Below are 24,560 nucleotides of genomic sequence, written 5' to 3'. Positions count from 1 at the left end.
CTTTCCCTTCTTAAAGATGGGAACCATGTTTGCCTTTTTCCAGTCATTAGGGATCTCCGAGTTTCATGTCTCCTTGAACAGTCTTGCCAGAGGCACCGCTATGAGCTCAGCCAGCTCTTTCAGCACTCTTGGGTGAAGGTCATCTGGACCAGCTCAGTTGAAAATGTCCAGATGATCTAAGAGTATCTGAACTGATTTTATGAGGACTGCTGTCATTGCTGTATTCCCTGTGCCCCTGGTCTGATGACCAGTTCTTGCCTGATTTCAGGAAAACTGATGCAAAGTAATTATTAAGGAGCTGTGCCTTATGTTTGCTGCTGCTATGTTCTTGTACTTCTGTATGCAAGACATGCTACTTTGACTTTTCTTTTGCTAATATAAATATATAGCATCGTGTGCACTTTAGGTTTTACATATAAAATGAAAGTCTATACCTTCCCTCTGAGAGGATGAGTGCACTAACCCACTTGGCATATGTCAGACATGTCACTGTGCATATTAGTGGAAGATGCTGTGTTCCAGTCATAGAGATTCAAGAAACTGTGAACCAAATGCTGCTTTTTGCTTTTATAAGTTGTGAATGGTCTTCAGCAGGTCATGGTCTGATGACTATCATTGAAAGGAAAGGGAGAGAAGCTATCTTCTTCAAGGAAATGAGTTTTGATTGTATTTATGAACGTGATGCTGCATCTAGGTTCCCCGCCCTCCCCCACACCTTTTTCAGTAGAGTGTTTCATAATTTGGATGAAGCTTCTATACAAATTTTCTGTTTCATGTAGACCAGGGCTATCCAACTGGAAACCCCCAAGTGGTTAATTCGTGGCCTGCTGGGCTTCTGTCCAGCCACTGCTCTTTCCACCAATCCTGCTGCTGCTGCCCTTCCCTTCCCTCTTCTGGCTTCCCCTTTCTGCCCCTGCCCTTCAGGAGTCTCTGCAGCCTGGGGTGGAGGGGTAGTGGTGTGGCAGGGAGTCTGTGCAGCAGGAGGGCCCGCATGACGTGTGCCTCTTACCCTTTTAGAAGTTGAACATACCTGATTTGGACTTTTTCTAATTGGCTGACAGTTTCTTGGTTCCAGTGAAAAGTAGTTTTCCTGGGGCTAGGAGTGACGTTTCAAATAGCAAAGTCAAATCCCATGGAGGATTTTGTATAGTGGGCCAATAACTTGAATTAGGTTATTCATTGAGAAGCCTGTGCAGAGACGAAAGTGATGTGCTCCAAGTTACTTTGTATGAATCTCATGTTCTGCAGACTGTGATTCCAGAATGCTTGGTTTCTTTAATATTGAATGTGACTTTATTTAAGTTTTAAATGTCAGTAAAAATTGGGAAATAATAACCAGTTATAGTGCATATCCAGTGCAAGGAATCTAAAAACCAAAACTCACTGTATTTTTTTTCTTTTTCTCTTGGAAAATATTAAGGCATGCAGGGGAAGAGCTTTGAGATCATGGGTGGGGGATAGGAAATAGGGCACAGGTTGGAGAAATGATACAGCTTAGAAAAAACTACCTTGAGATTTTTATAGTATACTATACTAACAAGAAAAATAACATTTTAATTGTTTTTATAAGGCCAGATTTAAAGCATCCCCTTTGAAGCATTTAATTTAAGGGACAGAATCCCAAGGGAAAGTTTGATTTAAAAGCAAATTGTTTGTGTAAGGGTAAAGAGTTGTCCTTGAAGTATTAATTCATCTAATTAATTTCACAGTAGTTTCTTAGGGAAAAGATGTCTTCAGCTGGGAAATCTTATAATATGAGTTCTGGGACTTTATAGTCTATGGAGATTTTCTAAGAGCCAGGAGGCAGAAGCTTCAAATAAGAAGCTAAAAGGAAGAGTACCAGTTCAAGTTAACATTTGGAAAGCAAAAAGACAGTATATTATGGGTAATCAGTTAAAAATACTTTGCTCATGATTAGGGTTTTTTTAATGCTAAATTTTAACTGCTTTAAAGATGCCAGGTCTTGGATCATTCTGGGATCTGTTTGTTGTCCTGAGACTACCTAGAAACTCCAAACTTTAAGGTTCAGATTTTGAAATGTGATGAGTACCTTTTTTAATTAGCTAGAAATAACTTTTAAAAAGCTTGTCTTTTCAGAAAGCTGAACATCCGTGTCCACTTTTCAGACTTGAGGCATTCCCCCATAACTTACGTGAATTGAGCACCCCATTTCAAAAACTAATTTATTTATTGCAGTGCTTACCTCCTTGCAGAAGGGCACGGTTGAGCATGAGCCTGCACTTATCTCCTCACACCTTGTGGCACCCCTGGTTGAGAACCAGTGAACTATACCCATCCCTTTAAACTGTCTGAAATTGGATGCAACAAACCACTAGCCAGATTTGAAAATCTAATCCAACATTGATCTGTCTCATCTATGACTCGTGAAGCATTACAACGTCATTTGAATGGCAATGACAACTACGGTTACTTATGAGTAGTACCAAATTCATGGCGGAAGTGGGGTCTGTTGTAGCTCCTTTAATCTTGCAGGGTTCTCTGTGCCCTCTCCCCCAAGCCCTGCTAATTGGTGGAGGGACAGCTCACTCCTGATTGGGGAGGCAAAAACTGCAGTTTTAAATATGGCACTGTTTTTGCCTCCTGCCACTGTTTGGCTGAGGGGCCCTGAATGGCCTTGCTGTTTGCTCCTGACTGGCAGGGAGGCCAAAACGGCACCATGTTTAAAACTGTGGTTTTAGCTTCCCTGCTGAGCAGGAGGAAGTGGCAGGATCTTGTGCTAATCATCAGCGAGGGGTGGGGTAAGGGGCAAGGGGCAAGGTGCTGATTAACAGAGGAGGGGGAACATGCAAGATTAAAGGAGCTGCTTTGCATCATGAATTCAGTAGGTCCTTACTTATGAGGATATTCCATTTAACTGCTAATTCAAGAGGTTCTCTAATTGTCTTTGCGAGTAGGTAGTTTTTAGGGTAGATTTTTTTTTCAGTTCTAAGATTTCTTCAGAATCTTTATTAAAATGTTATAAGTAAATACATTATAAATGTATATTTATAAATTCTGTAAGCTTCCTATAAAGACTATGCTGTTGCTAGTAGGGGGATGTGAGTATGTGTTGTAGGGAGGGCATCACCTTTTGTCTGTCACTATACTTTCTTTGGAAGGGACCATGCCCTTGGTAATGGCAGCTTATGGATTTTGCTATCCAGTACTTGGTTTTTTTTTTGTTGTAGGACAGACTCCAGAAGTTTTATTCCTATACTGTTAGGTTGCCATAAAAGTGTCATCATTACATTTGAAATGGATGCTTCCTGCTTTTTGGGTGTATTAGTATCTGCAAAGATCAGATAGAAAGCAGTTGTTTTGTGCTAGATTTGATACTGCCATTTTGTATCTTGAAGCATGTGTGGATAAAGATTGTTCTATCATCACAGGAAATATTAGTCTCAAACACAAAACAAAATATTAATGCCTATTTACTTTGTTTTTCCTTTAATTTATTCACAGAAAGTAATTTCCTGGTGACAGTAGCTTTAATCTGCACAAATGGCCTTCATATTCCACTGGCTGCACTAGGGTTTCTCTGTTAGTGTCTGTCTGGTCATGTTAATAAAGTTCTTTCCCTCAATCTTGATATTAAATGCTTCACAGAGGTTTTTGCCAATGTGCAAACTAATGACGTAAAGATCTGACTAGCTTCAGTGGTTTTAACACTGATTCCTTCAGCTTTGTTACCAGGGAGTTGGGGGGGAACCCAGTCCCAAAGACAGCATTTCTATTTCATGCTAGTGCAGTGGGAAAAACCTTTATGAAAAGGATCATGCCATACCCAATCCACAATTTCATCTGTTGAACCTCAGGGATATTTTAATCCTGGCCTATTGCAGGTACAAATTCTCTTGACATATGTTCAGAAAGCAATATTTGTATTATACCTGTTCAGGGTTGAATCTTCCTTTGATCTTCCAAAAGGAGCTGGATGAGTGAGGACTTTTGTTTCTTGATTGGTGTAGAATGTCAATCAGGAGTGTTCACAAAGTGATCCAACTGAAATCTATATTTTACCAGTCAAAATTCTTTGGTATAGACCTTTTAACATTTTATAACTTTTTTTTATTATAAATTAAGTTGCCTTAACCTGAAAACAATATTTTTCACTACGAGAATCCAGATTTTAAAAAAAATCTTAAAATAGTTTGAATAGCTTTTAATTTTTCTCACTTTTAATTTAAACTTAATCAAAATGTCTTGCTGTGAACTATATGAGTTTCACAGAATCTGAAATTGAAGCAGTTTTCCAAAGAGGAATTCCTGAGCAGCACTAGTCTCCGGCCTTCAACACTTCTCCCCTAATATGAGTCAGATTCCTCCATTTTGGATCTGTGTTCTTTTTCTAAATTGGCTACATTTTTTATGCATTTCTAAGACTTTGTACTGTGTGGCTTGCAGACACCAAATCCTTTCCATTTATTAAGTTACAAAATAGAAACATTTAGTGGTAACCTACGTTTCCAGTGCTGCACGATGCAATATGCATTATTGATTTCATTTGATTTGAGATGTTTCTTGAACAACTCTACCATCACTGCAGGATTTTATTCTATCAAAGGGAAACTACTTGCTTTGTAGTGCAGCACCTTTGAGAAAAAAGTCACACAGGATGCTCTCAGCTATCTTTGGGATGGAGGTTTGGCTTCAAGGAGAAAGTATGGATGAAATAATAAGGCTTAAAAGGGGATAGAATTTTAAATATTTTAAACCTTTTCTTCTGGAATGCAGTTATATGGTCAGAGTAGCAATTTAAAATCTTAAATATCCACTGTTTCAAGATGCAACATGATATGGTACATGGATGGGATGTGGGTGTGGCCTCGTGTTTTTATTGGTCAGTCCATAAAACATGGCTTTAATTTTTGTTAATGCTAAGCTGTGGATGGTAAATGTGAATTTAGATAGTAAATTGATAGTAAAATATTTGACAAGAAACAAAATACATATGAGATTCAGTTTTCAGGTTTGGGAAAATCAGTAAAAGTTGTGTACGTTAATGTTCAGGATGCTCAGGGTTACAGCCTTTAGATTTTAAAATTTTGCTCTTCCTTAGAATGTGAAAAGGGATGATACCATATTTACCTGAATCCAAGGTGACTACAAATTTAAGACGACCCCCCAGTTATTAGATTTAAGACGTGGAAAATTACAAATCTGTTTTAACTTTCCATGTCTAGAATCTAGTCGTTGCAGGGTTCTCTTAAATTACTTCCCCCTGCTACTGCCACAAAGCAGTGGCTGTTGAACAGGCACCATGTCCTATTCCTGTTGTCTTCCCTCCCTCCCCCCACAACTGCAGCTGCCTGCTTTGTCTCACCTCTCCCTAGTGCAGGGGAGGACAATTATTTTGGGTGGAGGACCACTTACTGAGTTTTGGCAAGCCATTGAGGACCGCATGACAGGCAGCCAGGGGCAGATAAATTTAAATTTGTAGGGGCCCTGTAGATTGGATAGAATGGCCTGGTGGGCTGCATTTTGCCTACCCCTGCCCTAGTGCCTTCCCACTGCTACCACTTGTCCTCCTCTGGTGCTTTCCCTCTCCCCACACCTGCTTGCTTTTGAAGCTGCTCTGGCTCTGTCTCCACTAGGGGCACAGAGCACTCGACTGGGTCACCCTATTCTGAGGAAAACAAAGGTAGTCTTTCCCTGCTGCTTTATGGGAGGAATAAAACTGCTGTTGCTCCTTGTGTGTTCCCCAGTCTGGAGTGACCCCTGGGCCTTCTGGTCCCTGGGAGGAGTCAGGTGCCATGGAAGCAGAAGTCTCTGGTTGAGCAAGAAACTCCTGCGCAGGCGATATCTTTCCTGTTGAAAGAGGAAGATCATTCTCTCAGATCCAACCTGTTTCCTGCAGGAGAAATTGCAAGAACGCCTGTACTCTTGCAGTTGCTAGTGAGAAAGGTGACATTAGAAATATAATGCCTGTCCATACCCTCTATTATTAACAGGACTGGTTTAGGCTTTTGAGTATTGAATTGAAACATAATTTTTGATGCTATCACTTAATTGTAAGTGTAGCATGTCATTTTACTCTCTTGTAATTCCTATTAAGCCCTTTCATGCTTATTGAGTGCCAATGCTTTGAGGATTGCTAAACAATCTTTTCTTCTTGCAGTGTATATAGATGGATATATGTATTTGTATGTAGATTGGTTTTAATATATAGAGAGTAGTGTATGGCTACATATGTGTATATATACAACTTACTGAGTTATTTGGAGTATTAATGGTGTATCTTAGGTTTTGTAGAAGGGTGGTGGGCAAAGAAATTGTGCCAATCTCTAATTTATTAAGTTAAGAATTCAAAATATATTTTGCCCTTCAGATAAACTTTGAAATTTGAATCCAGATGTTTTCCTTTCATCTTTATTCTCTTTGTGAATCTAATTGTTGGTTTTTGTATACTAACTTTGAAGTCAGATGTAATTAAATCAGTATTAGAAAACATTATAACTTGATAAATATTAAAAAAGATTAAAGTAGTTAAATAATTTTCAGTTTTTAATTCATTTTCTTTTAACAGCAAATACCTATCTCTTTATGGTACAAGCCCGAGGTATAATGCTGAGAGAGAATGTGAAAACAATAGGACATATGATAAGACTGTACACTAATAAAAATACTACGTTGAATGGCACAGGTAAGAATTTCTTTTTCTAGAAAAAATCATATGCTATTAATAAGAATAACAGAATTTGTTTATAAATGCATTTACAAATTCTAGTTTCAAGGCCATCTTTCCCAGTTGGGTATTGGGTAGGGGAAAAATTGTCATTGTTTACAAAGGGCCATTCTACTACACAAGTTGTTTTTAAATAAATACAACTGTCAATAGCTATGCCAAGTAGATCTGAATTTGAAGATCATTCTTATTGTGCTACATAGAATTCTTATTATGCTACACAGAATGTCCTTTGATTACTTCCAGCTTTTATCTACATAAAATATATGCAGTTACAGCAAAATAAGAGTTGCTGATGGATGGGTGGATGGAGGGATAGAAAGAAAGATAGAATTGAGCAACTGATTTTTACAAGTACAACTTTTTTTTTCTTTTTAAGATTATCCTGAAGGCAACAATTCCAGTGATTACCTTGCTCAAACAACAATGTACCTTCCAGAAAACTTCACATATTCCCCTTACCAGCCTTGTCCAGAAAAGCTGCCTTATATGAGTAAGTTTTTAATGTCAGCCTAATTCATGCCCTTAACTATTAAATTGTTTTATTTAAACCAGAACAAAAAAAATTAAATCAAACTTAGTGATCAAACAAACCTGGATGCAGTTAGTGATACCTAGTGTAGTATTGTTGGCACTAGATTTACAACCTGGTCCTGATACCTTGTTTGGCAAGCACAGTTGACCACAACTCCTTCCATTTGATAATAGGCAAATTTTATTGATGCACAGTGATAGAACATAAAAGTAATGCAGGCAAAACGAACAAAATGGTCACCCAGTACAATACCCTTTATTCACCAGTTCTAGGGCATTGCAGGGAGATGGAAGGGTGATGGTATGTCCGGCTGGTATATCTATGGCTGAGTGCCACCCTGTGATTCTTGCTTGAATGTCAGACATCAGCATTCTTGGAGGCTGAGGGCTGCCCAGCAGGGTGGGCGAGACGGGCCAGTAGTACTCCCTCTGCGTACAGGGGCCTCAGGATTCCCCTTGCTGTTCTGAAAATCCCTTTTATATTTTTTCTCCTGATGACTCTTCATTTCCGGGTACCATTGATTGGTTGCCCTATAGTTGTCATACTATCTGTGTTCTGTTTTGTGAATATAATTCTTTGTTTCTCAAACATATTGCATGCATACATCTTAATTTGGGCATTTCCGGTCTCCTAATTTGGTTAGCCCACAAGAATTGGAAATCCCGGGGGCTTTACAATTGGTCACTGTGACCTGATGCTAATTCTACAAGTTCCTATATTCTTACAAGTTTTCAAGGAGCACTGTGCTATGGCATGTTTTCAGTTTCCCAGGATGTATATGCCTGTTGGCTAGCTTTGGACACAGTGGGCTATGAGACTCTACTGTGCAGTTGTTACTGCAACTGCTACTGCAGTCGTTACTCCACATTTATTTACTACTTGTATTGACCAGAGTTACTGCGCAGTAATGCTGATGAACATCTCTTAGGGGATGCTGCTGCATAGTAGTTAAATAATGCTGCACAGTAGCATATTAGCACTGTTCGTGCTGTGATGTGCTACTGTGCAGTCAGTGTCTCATGTGTATGTACCCACTTTCTGCTTAAAGGCTAAGGACATGAATCTTTGCCACAGACTTTAGAAACCAATTAACCCTTGCAGTTCACAAGGACCATTGTACTAATGCAAGCCAATTTCTAAAAGTGGATTTCTAAATATCATTTTCTAGCCATCGTGATAACCCAAAACTTTTTCAGAGGCATTAAACACGTGGCCTGCAGGCCAGATCCAGCCTCCAGATTTATTTCATGCGGTGTGCTGGTAGTCTGGTGGACTACTGGAAGTTCGGGACATAGCCTATTGCAGAACTTGGGGTTCTTAGACCCCAATGACTTGGTCTTCATCGGCAATCACTGAGTTCTGCACTGCTGCCTGAACATAGCCTGCTGTTGCTACATGCAGTCAGACCTGTGCTGCCACACTTCCTGCTCTGTGCTGTTTTCCAGGGAAAGCCCCACGCAGCTACATGCCACCTACCCCAAGCCTCAGCATGCCTTCATCTCCACACTGCTGTGCTGCCAGAGCCTTATGCTGCTGCACATCCTTGACTACACCTGTTGTCCAGCCAGAGTTCCATGCTATCACATGCCCCTGAGTCCACTCATGCCTGGCCAGAGACCTATGCTGCTGCCCAAATGCAGCACCCCATTGCTGCTTGTCCCCAGGCCTACACTACCACCCAGACCCAGACCCATGCTGCCACCCAGATGCAGCCCCAGTGCTGTAACTGCTGTTCCCACACATTTGGCCAGAGAAGTCCTGGCAGTCGAGGTCCAGCCCGGTGCCTTGGGTGAGTTTGACACCCTGGCTTTCTAAGATTGTAGCTCTTTAACTTCATTTCCAATACCTAATGTTTGATACAAATGTTCTGTGTGAAATGTTTTTTTGCTTCTGTACCTGCAAATAAAAACAATGCCTAGAGTAAGGGAGCATGTTTCTAGACATACTAACTTTCTGAGTGATGTCTATACTAAATTAGATGCTTTGAGGAATTCTTAGTAGCCAAGTGTTTAATGTTTAAATAATAGAAATTTAAAATATTTCTGCCAGTTTGGAAGAATTTCTAGTGTGACAATTCAGAAACACTTTAAACTGGTATTTAGCTCTTGAAAACTTTTTTGGAATATAGCTTTGCACTCAAACTTTGGTGCTTGATTCCATGACCAGCTAAGGTATCCAGGATCATTTCCAGGTCAGTTTCAGGCAAACTTAAGCAAGGTAGTTGGCCCAGTTTGCTTGAAAAAAGGTTTTTAGCAAAACACAGTAATTTGAAGCAAAAAAGCAGTCTTGCCTGTTTGCCTTAGGAGCATTTCTGTTGCGATTCTCTGCAAGGGAATTGCATGGTCCTATCTCCTTTCATTCCCAAATCATGATTGCTTAGGCTTGGCATTTAGAAGTGAAATCCATTCTGGTTTAACTAGGCTTTAAAATGCATCGCTAAGAAAGGGGAGCCCAAACTCTCCTGCCTCTTTCTTGTTTCTTTTAGGACAGCCCTTGTTTGTGTTGGCATGGCTTCTTTTTCAGTTTATTAGAATCCAATCCTGTAAGGTTTAGAAAAACTTGTGGTTTTCTCTGCTATTTCTTGTTGAATGGAATACCCACTGGAAGCATACCACTCTGCCATTTCAGGTGTACGAAAAAGGTGTACATAGACTCCACATGGAAAGGAGAGAGTTACTGAGCCAGGCTGTAGATCACATCAGCATTACTTATTAGGCCACCATCTACTTCAAATGGCTGGTTCCAGTCTCGGTGTTGGCATTTCTTTCTTGCCCACACCTCATTCTCTGGATGCTAGCTTTTTGACAACTTGCAAACAAAGTTCCTGTCTTTTCCTTGTTTGTTGTCTAGTGTTGATTACTGTGATGGATGGAGGGCAAGTTACTTGGAAGAAGAAGAAATTCAGGCTGTGTGGGACATACCCCTAGGTTGCCATACTGTTGGCTCCAAGTCCTTTCTGTTTTTTCCCCAGCATTTGCTGTCCAGTTCATGAGAGACCTTACCAATCCCAAAATTGTTTCCACCTTGAGGTAATAGCAGCTACTTTCAAAGTTCAAGTTACTAGTATTTCAATAGGCTGCCTTCCTTTCCAGTGGATTCCCCTTGACATCCTAGGCTGAAAGAAGTGTATTCTCCTCCTCCCTCTCTGGTTGTCAGTATCATTCTGGATATAGCAGCTATTAAATCGTTGCTAAAATGTATTCCATGTGAAAAGTTACTTTACAGAAGTATTTAAGGTTGCAATATGAAATATACATTTGAGGAAACTGAGAAAAGATTGTATGCGTAATCTTCATCCTGCCTCTTTATGGGCATATGTATAATTCAAGATAGTTAATTATGTGATCAGTACCATCATGTCTGCAGAGCCTGAATCTCATTCACTTTTATTGTTAGGCCAAAGTCCGAGCCTTATCAGACTTTAGACAGAACGTACTGCAAGACTTCTGAAATTTTTCATGGCCCTGTTTTTTTAAATGTGTTTTATAGAAATCTAAATATGTCTTTGTTAGTCTCATGTTTCCCTCATAGCAGCTTTTATAAACCGAACTTGTGACTCACGTTTTCAGTTTTTGTTTAAAACTACTTATGCTTAAACTATATGTAATCAAAGAAGATTGTAACATGTCAACTGAGAAGAACAGAAAGAAAATGTCAGACTATGCCTCCCTTCACTTTTGGACTTGATGCAAGGCTGAGTTGAATGGAATAGAAATCAAATTCACTAAAATTATATTTTTTGGCAACAACCTAATTTGCCAAAACAAATTATATTATCCCTTTGAATGATGCTGCAGCTGCTGCTGCTGCTACAATCCCAGTCTTGGTAGGATGCAAATTTCTTCATTCTAAAATTCTTTGGCACATCATAAAACAAGATTTATGACAGTAGGAAACTATCTAACATTAATCTAAGAAAGGAAAAGGAGTTAATTCTCAGAATACATGTATGAAACTACATGTGGTTTAGAGGAAAATGGAAATTATCTTCTGATACTGCAGAGATGTAGTGTAGATATCTTGTTTTGATGGTATTGCAAACAGCTCTGGCCAGACACTTCCCAGCTGTTAATTTCACTGGACCCCAAGTGCTTTGATCCTCTAGAGTCTGAACTAGGCACTACCCCTTAGGTGTCTAGACTCCCATCTGCCATGAGCATTAATGTAGACCTTTCAGATCTGTTACTGTCTAAACACGCCTCTCAGGACTTGAGCTTTAAGGTAGGTCTGGGTCTTATGGTTACCACGTTAGAGGTATACAACAGTAAAACAGACACAGACTTAATAGAAGAGTCTAAGACATCATTATTCAGTATTACAAGGGATGTACAGCTATCTAGATAAAAATAATCTGTGCCTCCCTTTCTGCCTTTTTTTCACCACTCTGGAGCAGTCTGTGAGCTGTAAATACCCTTTAGGGTCTCCATAATCTTCTTTGCAGTTTTAGGTTTTTCTTAAGAATCCAAACCTTTCTAACTTAGAACGTTTCTAACTCAACACACTTAACATGCCTTAGTCGTGGGAAACAGGATTTGTTGGCACAGTGTGATGGGACTAGCTACCACATCCTGGACTCAAAGTAGTCTATAAAGTATAGTTGTATACAGTCCTATAATTATTATTTATTGAGTGTTTAAGACTTCTCAAGAATGAAAAAATAATTGGAATTGTATTTCATTCTTCTTTAGAATTACAGTAATGCAGCTTTCCAGAAAATTTGGCATCAGCCCATCTTCAAGAGAAGGAAGTTCAATTTGTTTGGAGGCTTGGGCACTTGTATAAGGCCTGGTGCTTCTGCATAGGGCTCTGACCTTCCTTGGGCATGTAAAAAAATGCAGCAAGACCAGGAAACTAGGATTCTGTGGATTTAAACTTTAGAAATTGGGGAAGTAAAAATGACTCCTTGGGATGGTTGGCTTTGCACTGCCTTTCAGAGCTGCCAGGATAGTTTGGTTTTAGGGATGATTTTACATTAAATTCTTCATAAAGTTGTGGGCATGTGGTTAAAAAATGAAACAAAACTTCTTTTTATAATTGGGTATTATAGGACTAATTCATACAAGTAGAGAAGGTGACAAGTTTAGCAAGTCAGAGCTTGCTTTGATTGGTTCAGGCATGGTGGAAAAAAAACCCTTTTTTTTTAATTACATTAATTTAGTTTTGACTTGCTCTGTCAGTATTACAAATGCATTTTAATTTAAATTACTGTTAAAGTTGATTTTCTTTAATTATTTACCTAATTTAAATTCATAGAGGTACACAGGCTTTCAATGACTCATAACAGTTGTTCTGTAGCTTGTTAAAATATTACTGTTACTTTTAGTATGTTTTTCCAGTTTTACATATTTAGAACATCAGAATTTTCATAGAATAACCTGTGTACCAAGTTCAGCAATTCCAAAATGCAAAGTGCGATTATATTTGTAATAGATGACCACCAGAATACAGAAATTGGTCCCATTTTTTTAAAAGAATTTCCTCAAAAAAAAATGTTCACTTCTGTCAGGGGTACAGCTACTATGTGGGCAGTCAAGGCTCAATCCTAGAAGGTCACAACCCAAGGGATCAGGAGCAGACAAGGTCAGGGAAGCAAGGATCCCAACTAGAGTTAAGAGATCAGGGAACAGGGGGTCAGGAGGCTGAGTTTTGTACAAGACGAGGATGGTAGGCAGTCAGCCTGGGTAGAGCCATGATCCAAAAGGGGTTAGGGACAAGAAGCAGGAATTTGGCCTAGAGTAGGCAGCTGTAGTTGTATAGGGCATGGACGTGGGCAATTGCCATGTTAAGCCAGGAGCTTCCTGTCAGGACAGGGGTCTAGGCTCGAGTCTGGAAGCAAAAGGGCTCAAGAACCCCTCAAGGCAATCTGGAAGCAAAGGGGTTTGGGTGGGAGTCTCGAGTCAGGAACAGACAGGCAGGTAAAAGGAACAAGGATGAAATCGGGAAGCTAACAAGCAGGATCCAGGGACTGGGAAATTAAGGATTAAAAGTAGGAGTTGAGTAACTAAAAACATGGAGTTAGAACCCCAAGGCTCTAGATCAGCACATCCCAAACTGTTCCTCAGCATGGTCCCATTTCTTCAGCATGCTTCTCACGCCTAGCCCGCAGCATCCCACTCCCGCAACCCCTTCTGCTGATGCGGCGCCCCCATTCGGGGTCACAACTGACAGTTTGGGAACCGCTGCTATAGAGACACCAGTCCAGTTGAGTGTTCTGCTGGATGCTGAAAGGGCTGCTGCTTATGAATAGGCAGCCACATTCATGCAGACAACTGGGGCTAGCTGCGTGGGGGTAGTTAAGCCACTGGCACTCGGGCCCACTTGGGTAACTAGGATCAGCCAAGGACAATTTTTCCTGCCTGATGTCCTAGATCCTGACTCCTGACAACTTAAGAGTATAAGTTGGCAAATAAGGTGGTCTTAAATTGATGGTTAAAGTTAGGCATTTGTTGATCTGTTTTGCAGAACAGGGATAGCTTGCTGAATTTGTGTCATAAAGTTCACGAAATCTACCTTTCAACTACTTCCTCAGAAAATAGTTGGAGATCATTTTCAGATGTTGTGTAAATGCAAAATAAAGATTTTTTTTTTTTGTGTATGATTGGGTTCAAGTTTTCCACCTGCTCCAGAGCTGGGCTACATCATCATCATTCCCTATTTATACAGATATAATTGAGGTGGCAAAAAAATTCCAGTATTTTGCATGCTGTTAATCCTAGAATGATACATTCTCCAGTGGGTGCATTATGTTCAGTAAATGCATCTGTCACATAGAATAGGCTGGGGGGAAACTTTTCACAGTACGGGGAAAGGTCAGATGCCAGGGCAGTCAGTGACTGAGGCTGCTGAGAAGCTGAGCAGTATTAAGCCTCCCCAACTACAAAATGGTGCTGACCCCAGCTTAATGTGTAGTAATAGTTTGAAATAACGATTTTCAGAGCTTGTTAAGGAGAAGGGTTGGCGGTGTTGCATTTGAGCACCATTCAGCATTTGTTTCTTTTGTGTTTACTGCAACAAAAGGGAATGCTGTATTTTGCTGTTCTTTATTGTCCTTGGAGTCATGTAAGTTTTCAATAGCAAAGTCAGTTGCCACATGAAATTTGTCTCTGAGTTTGAACCTGGAAAAGGGGAAGTTGCATGTACCATGGTCTGTTTCCAGGATGTGTCTTTATAGAATGCATGGGGGCAGGGGACTTTATATGCAAGGCTTGGCAGTTGTCTTGTTCAGGGGGAAAAGGGATAGTGGGGCTCATGGAAGAAATATTTGCTAATATTCACTCAAGAGTGGCACCCTGGCACAGGAGCAAAACAGAGGCTGATCCAAGAAGTGTACGTACTTACAGCACTTACATCTCCACTACTGATGGAACTCATTTCAGGACAGGAGAGACTGACCTAAGGTAGGTAGCGTACGACTGGTCTGAGGGGCCTCCATATCTTTTTTTATTTTTTGTAATGCAGATGCAAATGCCTTGTGGCTATCAAACAGTTCCCGATTCTTTGGAACTTGCCATCCTTCAGAGTCCTCTGCACAACTGATACAGGTCTCATTTGGGACAGTGTGGGAGTTAGCCATGAAATACAGCTCAGTGCTGGCATCTACAAACAAAATCCAACCTAGCACTCCATAATAAAGAGCTGTGGCATGGCCGGTGTACAATTACTGGCTAGTATCTCTGGTTTGTTTATACCATCACCTGAGGTTCTTTATTTTGGACCAGCACAGCTATATCTCTCACACGTGGATAGTCATCTCGACAGCAGTGATGTTGTAGATAGCTTGGGCCCTGTCTACATGTTACAGGTATTGTGCAGTTAACTAAAACAAACCTACACATACAAAGTACCTATCATGCCATGAATAGGTCCAGCCAACTCTACAGCTCGCCCTTGAAAATGTGTACAGACTTTACTGCTTTAAAGCTGGTTGCTATCCAGCTTTAAGTTGCACATGTAGTAGGGTCTCTCCTGTGGCTGGGAACCATTGGGTGACTGGGCTTCCAATTTAGGGGTGCACCTTGCCCAGCCAGGACTAACATATTGGGAATGGGACGCAATACCATATGGGATAACAATATGGAATAACTGTTGGGTAGGACATAATAGAGTATGGATGCATTGTGTCTGCAGTGTTTTGTTTTGTTTTGGGTAAGTCATTGGCCTGCAAGTGAACTCATTAAATAGCCATACTGATTTCAGTGAGATTATTTATGAAATAAGTTGCTTTTCAACATAAGAATTCCAGAATCTGGTTCTTTGATTTTCAGTTATTCCGTTTTGATGTGTATTATCTCTTATGTTGCTTTTAATCAAAACTACTTTTGCAGTTGATTGTGAGGTGAAAAGATGCAAATATTCTTGATGCAGCCAGTGAAGGCTATTTTCTTTGAATCAAGAATCTTGTGACACCTTTTTATTGGAGTTCTCTGTTTCTTGACTTGCATGATTTTAATCTGAGAATGTGTAGCCCATGACAGATGCACCACCTATGTGCTGTTTTAAAACTCATGGAAATTTGCAGACCTCAGCTACTAGATAGATTCTTGTGGGAAATGACCCACTTGTTGAACACGATTTAATCATAACCTACTCCAGGTTATTTCTTTCAGTGTCCAAGGTATGAGACATGGAAAAAGTAAATAGCCAACAGTTTAAGCAGATTTTAGAGTAAGTTGAACATAAATCAGCCTCTCATTAGTGTCAATAACGCAGGCTCAGGAAGAACGGTAAGGCAAGCTCAACAGTGTAGGTATACTGGCTGAGCTACTGCCATTCCTTTCTGAAGGAGTGGTAACTGAACTTTACAGCTTCATCATCATCCATAGAATTATAGGGCTGAAAGGTACCTTAAAACAGCAGTGGCCAGCCTGCAACATGAGTGCCACAGATGGCATAGGGAGCCTGAGAGTGGCATGGAATAGATTAGGAAGGGGATAATCAGAAAACAGGGCAGGAGATTGGGTAAGTAGTAACGAGAACAGAGCAGGCAGAGATAATAGGGGTCAACATAGCACTTGAAGGGGTACAGTGTTAATTTGTGACATGTCTGCTGAAAAGGCTGACCCCCACCCCACCTCCCTGCCTTAAAAGATCATTTGACAACATCCTGAACTGGGGCAGCACCAAATATATCTAGGTAAATGGGAGCTGCCAGCCTTTTTGACAGGAGTGCCACAAATCAGTTCTTCACCCTTGCTGAATGCAATTCTATACCCCTTCCTTTGCCTGATCTGTTTTTCCCACTCATACCCTATTTCCTGTAGTGCCTGTTCCCTCTCTGATTTGCTGTGTGCCACACATGGAAGCTGCCCATGGCAATTGCAGCAGGCGTGCCCCAGGTTGACCTCCCCTGATCTAGACCATCCCCTGCAGATGTTTGTCTAACATGTTATTATAAGCATCCCATGACTTAGACTTACGACTTCCCTAGATAACCTGTTCCAGTGTTTCATCACTCTAACAGTTGAAAAGGTTCCCAAACTAAATCTTTTTTTGCTGTAAATTAAGCTGATTTCTTCTTATCTATCCCTCTGTGCATGGAACATTTGGTTAACTTTTTAACACATTTTTACACCTGGGATAACTATTAAGGGAGCAAAAAAGGCACCTGAAAGGTGTCAGTTCAGTCATTTTGACATATATTAGATCAAGCAATCATTTGCAACTGATTTGGTTTGATTTTTGAGGAGGCATTTACAGCAAGTTTAAATGACTCTCACCCTTTGAGTGGAAAGACTAGATGAGAAAATATAAAGAATAGATGAACAACTTTAATTTGTGTTTTATAATTTGGTATTCTATGAAAATGAAGCCACAAGATTTTTAACATGCTTTATCAGAGAACTTTTTTATATTTCTGTGGGAAAGATTAAAATCCACTCTTTCTGAATATTTACTGTTTTTAAGAAATGGTAGAAAACTAGGGCTTATTACCAATTGATAACAAAAATAACCAAATCATTTAGGAAATGGTTATAGTGAATTTTACGGAGTTGAATCTTAACTAAAAAATCTTTCATTTCTTGCTACATTAGGAGGCCTTATCAATGTCAATATGAGCGAAATTAGTTTTGATGAAATTCAGCAAGGGTTTTCAAAGGATTTAGACATTAAACCTGGTGGTCACTGGAAACCAAAAGACTGTAAACCACGATGGAAGGTAAAACAAAATTCCTTACTGATCTTCTTTCTACTAATTGTATTCCTCTTGGTAAGAATGTATGAAAACTACAAATATCTATTCTTTTATTAGTTTAGAGTTAAAGCTTCAATGATTGTCATTAAAGCAGTACTGTCCAACTTCTCGGTGACCAGGGGCTGCACTAGCAGGAGCCATGTGCCCCCTCTGATCCCTCCCAACTTTATCCCATGCTGCCCTGTATGTGCAGGGCAGCTCCCTGTCTCCCACCCCACTGCACTGTGCACCCAAGTTCCTGACTTGTTCTTAGCTCCCTGGCCACAGGCTCCCCCACTGCAGCATGCTACTTGGACACCCTGAACTGTGGGCTTCCTTGGCACTGCAGGCTGTGCCACACCACCACATCCTCTGGGGCCTGGGCAGGGAGGGGAAATCGGGGAGAGGGAGCCTGAAGTCCCCAGCTGCTGCTGCAGCTAGAGTAGTGGAGGGAGTCGCAGCTGGATCGGAGCCTGGGGGCCGTAATTTAATCCCTTGAAGGTTGCATGCAGGCTGCAAGCAGGCTGCAAGCTGCCAGCTGGACAACCTAGTTAAAAACTTTCACAAAATTCTAGCTCCTGAAGCATGTCTTCAGAGGAGTTAAAAAGTCTTTGGGATTTGTCAACTCATTGAGATATGGAAACACAAACTTATTATTTTTTGTATTCAGATCTGTGAGTTTTCTTTATATCTGATGGAACTAATTCATTCATAAGAACAAAAAGGTATTCTCCTAATCAGTGGTAACTCTTCGGTCCAATTGCTTGAGCTCAACTTCTGTGACTGAATGCATTTGTAGTTTTGTTCACTAGGAAAATACATGGTGGTGTTATGTATTTTCCTTGCTTGAGAGTTATTCTTCCTTGAAGAGAGTTACTTGCTTTGCTGTTTCCCTGATAGGATTGAAAATATTGTAGAAGAATCGAGCTAATTTTAAGAGTAAACACTGAAATATTCATACCAGCTGCAACAGATATAATCTTACAATAAGTTTTAAAAAACTGTAAATCTTCTTAATATTTACATTGCACTTTGGGTTTTGCTTTTTTAAGGTGGCAATCCTTATTCCTTTTCGCAATCGTCATGAGCATCTTCCAATCTTTTTCCGGCACTTAATACCTATGTTACAGAAGCAGCGGCTTGAATTTGCCTTCTATGTGGTTGAGCAGGTGAAGCAGCGGCTTGAATTTGCCTTCTATGTGGGAGAGCAGGGGAAATTTTGTTTAATTGGAATTGTAATTCCTTGTTAGGTCTTTGAAATCCTCTCGCTGATAGGGACCCAGTATTACAAATACACAGTTAAATGAGGAAATCTCAGCTTCTGAAGCTGAATAACTACTTGTTGCTACAGTCCATTGAGGGAAAGGAAAAAAACAACTCAGTTTCTATTTAAAACCTATCATTCAACATTTTTCAACAGTATTTTTTCAAATATACACTGATATTTTTATAGTTGTCAGTATTGCCTCTGAGTCAATTATCAAGAGAAACATTCTTGGTAAGAACTATATATTTCCATTTATAAAATCAAAGATCCATTTTGCAAAGGGTTTCAAACTTATGGGCTAAAAAGAGCTCTACGTTTTACGCTTCTGTTGTTCGTTCTATCAAAGTCAGTAATTTCCAAAAGTAGTTGTGGTTTAAAGGCTATCAGTTTGGCATGTATGAAGTGAATTAGTAAATTCAGGAAGAAGTCAGGGTACAAATCGTTGTTTTTAGTACCATAAAGTAGGAGTCGCATCAGAAATCAGAAGTGAATTGAAACGAACAGCAAACCCTTAAGGGTATAATGATGGCCCTTCAAAATGGAATTGAGACACCTTGGTCAAGCAGTATGAAGAATTTGTGCTAGAATTAGCCATGTTATGTTGCTGGCTGATCAAATAAGATACTTTGGTTACTAAGGCAGCCATACTCAGTTTTTGCATGCTACAAAATAAAAGGAATTAAGGAGGGTGAGGGAATGGGTTCTCTAAAATGGTATTTAAAAGATCTAATTTGATTAGTTCCTTTTATAGATACCAACACGTATTGTAAGCTAAATTATATTTCTGTCTTTAGAGATCTTATCTTCACATTTTGAGATATTTTTAAACAGAATAAGCTGAAAATAATAATAAAGGTTTTAATATAAATATTGATAACGCTTCTGTCAGATTGGACATGTGTTCTCTCAAGTTTAACTTACTGTGAACATGTAGCAATATGTAAGTTTTTCTAAATTATTTGACATTCATAAATACTTTGTACTTTGTTTTAGATTTTTGATTAGTGACATTTTGTTTTGAAACTTAAGGAATGTCATTAGCAATTAACTTAAACTCATTGCTCCAGCATATTTAAACATAAATCTTGATTGTAATTTTTTTGTTTGAAGGAAAGTGTAGATGGTCCTTGTAGTATAAGTGCTTGTAATGTACGCATTCAGCAATATTGCATAGAAAATTAATAAAAAATGTAAGTTCATTCATTTTTCTTTTTTAAGAGCACAGCTTCCTGACTGACTCTCTTACTTAGTATAAACACTTTCCTTGCTGGTACTCTGATCAGATGGAGGAAAAACACTTTGTATCAATATATTTTTGTTTTTAAGATGATGGACCAGTTTATCTATATTTTTTGTTATATTAAAGTACTGTCTAATTGTTTTTTCTGCTTATAATTCCTCCTTTGTTTTCCTGTTTAAGACGGGTACACAGCCTTTTAATCGTGCAATGCTTTTTAATGTTGGCTTCAAAGAGGCCATGAAGGATGTTGTCTGGGACTGTATAATTTTCCATGATGTGGATCATTTACCTGAAAATGACCGAAATTATTATGGATGTGGAGAGATGCCACGTCATTTTGCAGCAAAACTGGACAAGTACATGTACATGTAAGCAACACAGCTTGTTCATCCTGTTTTAAAACCCATAAATGTCTCTTAATGTACACAGGAATATCTATGGCAGAAAGTAATGTGCCATGTACAAAAATGGGAGATTTTAAATCCGTGGAGAAACCAGTTTCTCACCATAAAGATTTGTACCAACTGGTAACTGATGATAGCATGAAAAGAGGAACAGAAGAATCCCAACTTAGTATTTGTGATAGTATCAGCTGAAAAACAGCTTCCTTTGAATACTGTTTAAGTTACGGCAGAGTTGAATAGTGTAGATGGCTGCGAAGGCAAATTTGTACTTACTAACTTCTACAAAATCCAATCATAGGATAATTCTGGACGCACATTTCTGTGTTCACTGCCTGTTTGTGATATTTAAATTATACAGGTCTCAGAAATGTCTACTCTTTTTTGTAAGTCTTTGACATGACTTCTAAAACAGCTTTTATATTCATCTGATTCATTCATCCTAAATTTTTAATGGAATTGGTGTCTTAGCACTTGTCTGTTTTCATCTGGTACGTGCCTCTCGAGATGGTCTCATCATTTGTAATATTAGTGTATGAATAGGAGAGAGAGCAATAGAAATTCCAGGGAAAACATTACCCAGCTCATCTTTTCATGAGTGTATGTATTAATGCAAAAATTTTGCATATAACTAAAACTGAAGATTCCTTAACCTCTCCAGACTACATACGTGTTCAGACAGCGTATAGCTTTAATGGCATGGGTGCTGCTGCTTCCCCATACCATTTTAAATTAATATAGTTTCCTTATTCCTGTTTATTAATTCTAAATATTTTTCGCCCCTCCCCCCATTAAACATTGTACAAGCTATTTTACTTAAATTCAGGTAATACAATAACATTTACCTCATGTCACTTTCAGTCTTCCATACAATGAATTCTTTGGTGGTGTAAGTGGACTGACAGTAGAACAATTCAAAAAGATCAATGGATTTCCAAATGCTTTCTGGGGATGGGGTGGAGAAGATGATGATCTTTGGAATAGGTGAGTGTTGATAAAACAAGATGGAAGACATGAACTCCTTAATCAACGCAGTACTGTCAGGTTTTTTTCACTGTTTACATGATTAAAGTTAAGAAAAATATTTGCAGAGGTGTCTTTGAATAGGTAAATACATATTGACTTAGATAGTGCCATTCTTTTTTTTTTTTTTTTAATGAGACTGCACGAGCACTGGACTTTACAAAGTACCTAATGAAATTAGGGCTCAACTCCTGTTGATTTTCAGTGGAAATTTGTTGCTTGCCTGCACTTCCTGCATTGGATCATCTCTTCTCACATGACATGTCCTGGGGGACCTGAATAGTGCTAACTAATTAAAAGGGATACTAATTTAACTTTTTAAATTATTCTTCAGAATTTGTTCTCTGCTAGGGTCCCTTTAGAAATATCAGAGCAGAGAATTTAAAGAATAGGTATGAAACATTTCTCTTTGGGGTGTTGGTATGTTAAAATGCCAGGTCACAAAATCCTTAGACGCAGGAGGAGCAGTGGACGTAGTCTTTCTGGACTTCAGGAAGGCCTTCGACACTCTCACCCCATTCTCATTAAAAAACTAGGGGACCGTGGCATTGACACCTACACAGTCAAATGGGTCGCTAACTGGCTGGAGGGCCGCACCCAGAGAGTGGTGGTGGATGGGTCATTTTCAACCTGGAGGGATGTGGGCAGTGGGGTCCCCCAGGGCTCGGTCCTTGGGCCTGCACTTTTCAACATCTTCATCAGTGACTTGGACGAGGGGGTAAAAAGCACCTTGTTCAAGTTCGCAGACAACACTAAGATGCGGGGGGAAGTGGGCATGCTAGAAGGGAGGAATAGGCTGCAATCGGACCTAGACCGGTTACAGGGGTGGGCGAATGAGAACAGGATGGGTTTCAACACTGACAAATGCAAGGTACTGCACCCGGGGAGGAAGAACCAGCAGCACACCTACAGACTGGGGAACTCCCTTCTCGTCAGTGCCTAGGCAGAAAAGGATCTTGGAGTCATTATTGATGCCAAAATGAACATGGGCTGACAGTGTGGGGACACGGTCAGGAAGGCCAACCACACCTTGTCATGCATGCACAGATGCAGCTCAAGCAGGTCCAAGGAGGTGATCCTCCCCCTCTATATGATACTGGTCAGGCTGCAGTTGGAATACTGCGTCCAGTTCTGGGCACCGCACTTCAGGAGGGATGTGGACAACATGGAGAAGGTCCAGAAGAGGGCCACTCGCATGAACAGGGGTCATCAGGGCAGGCCCTACAAGGAGAGGCTAAGGGACCTGAACTTGTTCAGCCTCCACAAGAGAAGGCTGAGGGGGGATTTAGTGGCCCTTTACAAACTAGTCAGAGGGGACCAGCAGGCATTGTGGGAGTCCCTGTTCCCCCGAACAGTCCCAGGAGTAACAAGAAATAATGGTCACAAGCTGGCAGAGGGTAGATTTAGGCTAGATATCAGGGGGCGCTACTTCACTGTCAGGGCGGCTAGGATCTGGAATCAGCTTCCAAGAGAAGTGGTGCTGGCTCCTACCCGGAGGGTCTTTAAGAGGAGGCTAGACGAACACCTTGCTGGGGTCGTTTGACCCCAGTACTCTTTCCTGCCATGGCAGGGGGTGGACTTGATGATTTGCTCAGGTCCCTTCTGACCCTACCAGCTATGAAACTATAAAATGCTCCTTAGAAATGGCATTAATGACAGCAGCAAGAATATTAGGTATCTTCCTTTTTCTTCCTTTTGTGCACATACCAGCTTGCCACTTTTTGTTTTTCAGTTCCTCCTTTGTTGCTGCTGTTACTGCTAAATACATTCTTCTAGAATCTGGGTAAAAGCTAGAATATATGTTGCTTCCATTTCCAAGGCTCAGTGTTTGATTGATTTCATGCTGTTCTATAAAATAAAAGTTCAGTTGACCATCTATAGGAGAGTGAAACTATCTAATTTCTAGTAAACAAACTAAGAAAAATTGCAGACTGTAGTGCACTTTTTTGCATTTTAAATTAAACGTAGTTGGGGCAGAATTACAATATTTGCTTGGAAAAAATGTAAAGATAAGAATTCACTTATTATTTTGATACAAATGCATTTTTTTCTCTTAAACTGTAAAACATTAATTTATTTTACAAATTCCTCTTTTATACACATCTTTATGTATTGTATTCTAGGGTTCGTTATGCTGGATACAATGTAACAAGACCAGAGGGAGATCTGGGAAAGTACAAATCCATTCCTCATCATCACAGAGGCGAAGTCCAATTTTTAGGGAGGTAAGAAAACTGGAAACGTTATAAAATTAAAAGCTAAGGAATAAAAATTTCTTAAATACATTTGGCTTCCCCTTTGCATTTCATTCTGCTAACCCTAGCCCCCTTCTTTTTCAAAGATGAACCCATACGTCTTCCCCTAGCTCAGTGGGGGCAAACCTTTTTGGCAGGCATGCTACAAATGAGCCCATTGCCCTTCCCAAGTGCCACACTGACCCCCTTCTAATGTGCACACTGCTTTCTGCTCCCCAGTTTCTGCTCCACGTCTGTTCTCCTGCTCTGCTTTCTGCTTCCGGCCCTATCTGCTGCTTTGCTGCCTCTTCCCTTCCCATGCTGGTGGTTGGCAACCTGTGCTCTAGCCTATGCAAATCCCTGTTTTGTTCTCATCTCTTTCACTCTCTAATATCCTCTGTTCTGCTTCAGATATGCAAAGCAGTGGTAAGTTCAGTGTAAATGAGAAGTACTATTTGTTGCTGCACAGTGATGACAAATGATCAAAGGATCAGTAATCTGGCCCAAAAGTTATCGTTAGACAATTTGTAGTAGTACTTGGGAGCATTGTTTTTGGGTATATTGTTTGTTTCATGAATTAAATTATTAGTTTAAAAATTAAAGTTAAAAAATGAAATCCCAAGGGACAAATTATATTAAAGCAGAAATAAAGTGAAGAACATACCAGTCATTTAAAATGTAAAACATTGATGATGTAATTATCATGAAAGTAAGTGTTGTAAACCCAGGAAATTTTAACTTGAGGCTAAACTTAACACATTTACTCAAATCTAAGATGACCTTGAATTTAAGAGGACTTCCTGATAATTAGATTCTACATATAGAAAGTTTATAAATAGGTTAAAATGTCTTGGATATAGAATCTAAGTATAGGAGGATTGTCTTTTAAATATATACACACATTCCCCCACTGCTACCCTTTGCCTTCTACCCCCTCTACTTCTTCCCCCTCTAGCCTTCCTGCTCCCCCCACCACGTGCAGCCTCCCACTTCAGCTCCCCACA

The 24,560-nt window shown here is 39.9% G+C and overlaps 1 protein-coding gene across 1 annotated transcript in view; it reads left to right on the top strand.

The window, feature by feature from the left end:
* B4GALT6 (beta-1,4-galactosyltransferase 6) overlaps positions 1 to 24,560 on the top strand; it is a 48,309-nt gene that overhangs the window by 18,171 nt on the left and 5,578 nt on the right. Inside the window, exons 2-8 of the mRNA XM_014524165.2 lie at positions 6,527 to 6,643; positions 7,065 to 7,178; positions 17,252 to 17,376; positions 18,444 to 18,560; positions 20,079 to 20,266; positions 21,161 to 21,283; positions 23,446 to 23,547. Coding sequence (XP_014379651.1) covers positions 6,544 to 6,643; positions 7,065 to 7,178; positions 17,252 to 17,376; positions 18,444 to 18,560; positions 20,079 to 20,266; positions 21,161 to 21,283; positions 23,446 to 23,547 — 869 coding nt within the window. The 5' untranslated portion in view covers positions 6,527 to 6,543. The remainder of the gene's footprint in view (positions 1 to 6,526; positions 6,644 to 7,064; positions 7,179 to 17,251; positions 17,377 to 18,443; positions 18,561 to 20,078; positions 20,267 to 21,160; positions 21,284 to 23,445; positions 23,548 to 24,560) is intronic.

This window comes from Alligator sinensis, unplaced genomic scaffold (genome assembly GCF_000455745.1).
Source record: "Alligator sinensis unplaced genomic scaffold, ASM45574v1 scaffold117_1, whole genome shotgun sequence".
NCBI classification, from domain to species: Eukaryota; Metazoa; Chordata; order Crocodylia; family Alligatoridae; genus Alligator; species Alligator sinensis.
Note: the sequence above shows the minus strand (reverse complement) of the source record. Positions and strands in the feature narration are given on the sequence as shown.